Source organism: Chrysochloris asiatica, unplaced genomic scaffold, assembly GCF_000296735.1.
Source record: "Chrysochloris asiatica unplaced genomic scaffold, ChrAsi1.0 scaffold00281, whole genome shotgun sequence".
In the NCBI taxonomy this organism is placed as follows: Eukaryota; Metazoa; Chordata; class Mammalia; order Afrosoricida; family Chrysochloridae; genus Chrysochloris; species Chrysochloris asiatica.
The window spans coordinates 194,186-199,553 of NW_006408799.1; the positions used below are offsets into that span (position 1 = coordinate 194,186).

The 5,368-nt window shown below is 41.7% G+C and overlaps 1 protein-coding gene across 1 annotated transcript in view; it reads right to left on the reverse strand.

Moving 5' to 3' along the window:
- DHX37 (DEAH (Asp-Glu-Ala-His) box polypeptide 37) overlaps nt 1-513 on the reverse strand; it is a 39,161-nt gene extending 38,648 nt beyond the window's left edge. Inside the window, exon 1 of the mRNA XM_006874523.1 lies at nt 408-513. Coding sequence (XP_006874585.1) covers nt 408-513 — 106 coding nt within the window. The remainder of the gene's footprint in view (nt 1-407) is intronic.
- Between the last annotated feature and the right edge of the window lie 4,855 nt (nt 514-5,368).

A 5,368-nucleotide genomic window follows, 5' to 3' on the forward strand; every position in this document is an offset into this window, starting at 1 on the left:
ACAATCAGGAGGGACCAGTCCCTGGAGAAGGACATCATACTTGGTAAAGTGGAGGGTCACAGAAGAAGAAGAAGAACTTGCCAACGAGATGGACTGGCACAGTGGCAGCAACAAAGGCCTTAAGTGTAGCAAAGATTGTGAGGTGGGTGCAGGACCGGGCAACGTTTCCTTCAGTTGCGCAAAAGGTCTCTAAGAGTCGGAACTGACTCGACAGCACGTAACAGCAACAATGAAAATATTGCAACTCATCCCCAGCCACCTCTTCGGCTTATATCCTTCCTACATATGGCCACATAATATTCTATACATTTCAGTGTTTATCTTTGCCTGTCTGCTCCCAGAAGCGGCGTTACCCCAGGAGACCCTTTCTACGGAGACCAGTGCTCCCTCCGCCCGAGAGCCCTTACCCTCCAGTTCCAACTGCACAGGGGGCGGCTCAGGGGGGCCCTTCGAAGGGACGGGGACGGTCTGCTGGCGCCCCTTGACGTTGTACCGCCGTCGCAGCTTCCCCATGATGCTCAGCCCCGCAACAATCCCGGTTCCACCAGCAGTGCGTACCCACGTGGACTCCTAGATCTGCGCTCCAATCCGTAGAGTTCCGGGCTGAGCTCTCGCGATAACTACCAGCGTTACTTAGGGGGTGGAGCTTAAGGCGGGGTCTGATAATAGACGCGGTAGGGCCGAGGTGCTGTAGGGCAATCAGGTGCAGACTAAAGTTATTTATTTTTTATAAAAAGCACAGCTAACGACTTTGACAATCTTACTGAGACTCATAGCGACTCTATTGGATAGAGAATAACTGCCCAATAGGGGTTCCATGACTGTAATCTTTAAGGAAGCTAAATGCCACATCTTTCTTCCCCCAACGGACTGGTGGTTTCTAAACCCTGACTGACTCAATAGGGCTCCTTCAAGGACTCTGAGGAGTCGGTTCCGACTAATACTGACCCTGTATAGAATTCCTAAAGGAGCTCTGGTAGCGTCGTGGTTATAACTTGGGCTGCAAACCTTAACGTCATCAGTTTGAAACTACCAGCTGTTCTGCGGGAGAAAGATGAGGCTTTCTGCTCCCGTAAAGATCTGTTGTTTGTTTTGAGTGCCATATCTAGTCGATTCCGACCCATAGTCACCCTGTACAGGGTTTCCAAGGAGCAACTGGTGAGTTTGAACTGCTGACCTTGCAGTTCAAATGGCTTTGTGGTCTGAAGCATTAACCCACAGCGCCACACCGGGATTCATCGGAAACCCTGTACAGGGTCACCATGAGTCGGAAACAACTCCACAGCACATAACCACCACCACCATAGCCTTTCTAAAGAGTGTCAGGTGATTAGCAGTCCAGTGCTTATCCTATAGCAACACAGCACCACTCCAGGCACCTACTAAAAATGTTAATCTCTCATCACCACGCAACGCTATAGCGCACTCAGAAAGCACGTATATTTTGAAGCCTGCGATTATTTTGAGACTAGAACAGTCAGACTATTGCTTTACAACCTTTTTTTTAAAAATAAGCATTCATTCGTTGAGGACAAATTTAAATCACATCACACTCAAAAAGGTGGATTTGAACCGCCGCTACAAGTTATTTCAGAGGTTTAGAAAAGGTAAAGTTATTTTTGAAAACTGCCCCCCTCCAAAAAAATAATTATTTAAAAAGCAACAACAAAACATTTGCAGACTTTACAGCCCTGGTTTGTGCTGTAGGATAAGCTCCATAGTTCAATCCCAAGTGCTGCTCCTCAGGAACCCTAATCAAGGTTGTTTTGAGTCAAAACTGACTCCACAACACTGAACAACAGAACAAGGATGGCCCTAGGATAGGTAAGTAATAAAGAGTTGCTGAATGAAGTAATTAATGCATGAAGAGTGATTGAATTAGAATAAACTCCTTGAATAATGCAAAATACCCCAAACAAACAAAAAAACACAATAGACCCAAATCTAGATAGTGTAACAAAGGATTTAGGTGGTGCATATATGAACATTTTTTAAGTTATATTTTAATTTCAGTAGATTTTTGCAAAACATATTTTAGACAATAGTCTCTTCTTTAGATGCATCCTGGTGTGGCGGTGTGGCGGTGTAGGGTCAGCACTGAACTACCTCGGAAACCCTACAGAGTGTTGCTATGAGTTAGAACGGACTCAATGGCACTCAAAAACAACACTTAAATAATAAATAGTTCACCCATATACAAAGTACCTTTGTTGTTGTTGTTCAGTACTGTCAAATCTATTTCGACTCATATTGACCCTGTATAGGGTCTCTGAGGCATAGCTAGTGAGCTTGAAGTTCCGACTTTGCAGTTCAATCGAACTTTGTAATCCAGTGCATTAACCCACAGTACCACACCAGGACTCCATCCAAAATACTAAGTAGGTATTTTTTTCTATATTAGCTACCAAAGGATTGTTGCTGTTAAGTGCCATTGAGTTGGTACCGACTCACAGCTACATTATGCACAGCAGAACGAAATACTGCCCGATCCTGGGCCAACCTCACTACTGTTGCCACGCTTGAGTCCATCGATGCTGCCACTTCGCCAATCCATCTTACAGGGGGTCTTCCTCTTTTTCTCTGACCCTCCACCTTACCAAACATGATATCCTTCTCCAGTGACTGGTCCCTCCTGACAATATGTCTGAAGTATGAGAGATGAAGTTTGGCCTTCCTGGCCTCCAAGGAGCACTCTGGCAGATCTGCACTTCTTCCAAAACAGATCTATTGGTTCTTTTGGCAGCCCATGGCACTTTCAATATTCTCCTCCAACACCGTAACTCAAAAGCATCAATTCTTCTATGGTCTTCCTTATTCACTGTCCAGCTTTCGCATGCATATGAGGTTATTGAAAATACCTTGGGTTAGGCAGACCTTAGTCCTCAAGCTGACATCTTTGCTCTTCAATACTTTAGAAAGGTCTTATGCAGCAGATTTGCCTAATGCAATACATCGTTTGATTTCTTGTCTCCTGCTTCCACAAGTGTTGATAGTTGATCCAAAAAGAATGAAGTCCTTGACAACTCCAATCTTTTCTCGGTTCGTAAGAATGTTGTTTTCAGAATCACAGCAACTCACAAGCCACCACAGTACAACAAACTGACAGACAAGTGGTGAACCAAAGGATTAGCTTCCAGAATATATAAAGTTGTTGTTGTTAAGTGCCATAGAGCCAGTTTCAACTCATAATGACCCTGTACAGGGTTTCCAAGGAGTGGCTGCTGAACTTGAACCCATAATCTTGCAGTTCAAATTGACCTCGCAGTCCAGTGCATTAATTCACAGTGCCAAGCCAGGACATCCTATAAATCAAGTGGGAGTCCTGGTGTGGTGCTGTAGGATAAGCGCCGGACTGCTAACAGCATGATTGGCAGTTCAAATCCACCAGCCGCTTATTGGAAACCTTATACAGGGTCTCTATGAGTCAGGACTGACATGACAACACTTGACAACACAAATCAAGAAGAAAAAAGATATATACATAGCAACATTGACGAACCTCAGAAATACAGTGTAAAACAAAAGTTCATTTACATAAGCTACAAAAACAGGCCAAACAATTCTTCTGAATTTTGAGCATTGAATTGTTAACCAACCACAAGGCCAGCGGTTTCTTTCTCCTCCTGTTCTGGAATTCCAACCCCTGGTAAATTATTTCTCTTCATTGTATCCTACGTAATTTAGTCTTTCTTCTGATTTTTTCATTCTTTTTTTCTGATTGTTCTTCTAGGATACTAGTACTGAGAAATTTATCTTCAAGCTCACTAATTTGGGCTTCCGTTGATTCAAATAGACTCCTGTGCTCTTTCAATGTATTGTCCATTTCTGCAATCTTAGTGTTAGTCTTCTCCAACGCTATGATTCAAATGCATCAATTCTTCTATTGTCTTCCTTATTCGTTGTCCAACTTTCACATGCATAGAAGGTGATTGAAAATACAATGGTTAGGGTCAGGTGCACCGTACTCCTCAAACTGATATGTTTGCTCTTGAACACTTTAAAGAGGTCTTTGTGCTGTAGATTTGCCTGATGCAATACATAGTTTGATTTCTTGGCTGCTGCTTCCATGAGTGTTGATTGCAGAACCAAGAAAAAATAAGTCTTTGACAACTTCAATGCTTTCTCCATTTGTCATGATATTATTAATTGGTCCTGTTATGAGGATTTTTGTTTACATTGAATTATAATATGTACTGAAGACTATGGTCTTTTAATCTTAATAAGTATTTTAAGTTCTCTTTGCTTCCAGCAAGCAAGGTTGTATTGTCTGCAAATCACAGCTTGTTAATGAATCTTTCTCTAATCCTGATGCCCTGTTCTTCTTCCTATAACCCATATTCTCAGATTATTTGATCACCAAACAAATTGAATAAGTATGATAAAAGAAAACAGCCCAAGTTTACACCTTTTCTGACTTTAAAACATTCAATACCTCCTTGTTCAGTTCGAACGACTGCCTCTTGGTCTGTATACAGGTTCTTCATGAGCACAACTGAGTGTTCTGGAATATCCATTCTTCCCAGTGTTTTCCATAGGTTGTGATCTACATGTGTTGTGATCCACACCGTCTTTGCATAGTCGATAAAGCATAAGTAAACAACCTTCTGATATTCTCTACCTTCAGCCAAGATCCATCTGATGTCAATAAAGATATCCCAAGTTCCACATTCTCTTCTGAATCCAGTTTGAGTTTCTGGAAGTTTCTGTCGATTACTGTTGCTGTTATTTTAAAATCATCTTCAGCAAAATTTGACTTGCGTGTGACATCAATGATATTGTCTAATGAGTTCCATATTCTGGTGGGTCACCTCTCTTTGGAATGGGCTCAAACATGGATGTCTTCCATTCAGTTAGCCAGGTAGTTGTCTTCCAAATATCTTGGCATAGATGGATGAGTGCCTGTAGGGCCGCATCAGTTTGTTGAAAGATTTCCATTTGTATTTCATCAATTCCTGGAACCTTGTTTTTTGCTAATGCCTTCAGTGTAGATTGGACTTCTTCCTTCCATACCATCAGTTCTTGATCATATGTTACCTCTTGAAATGGTTGAACATCGGCCATTTCTTTTTTGACACAGTAATCCTGTATTCCTTCCAGCTTTTTTTTTTTTTTTTTATGCTTTCTGTATCGTCCAATACTCTGCACATGGAATCCTTCAATATTCCGAGTTGAAGATGTATTTATTCTTAGATTGTACATCTTGAGAAATGCTAAGTGTATTCTTCTCTTTTGGTTTTCTAACTCCAGGTCTTTGCATACTTCATTTAAAGTTTTCTGTTTAGCTCTTTTACCTTCTCATTTCTTCCATTTGCTTTAGCATCTCTATGCTGGTGAGCAAGTTTCAGAGTCTCTTCTAATATGTATTTGG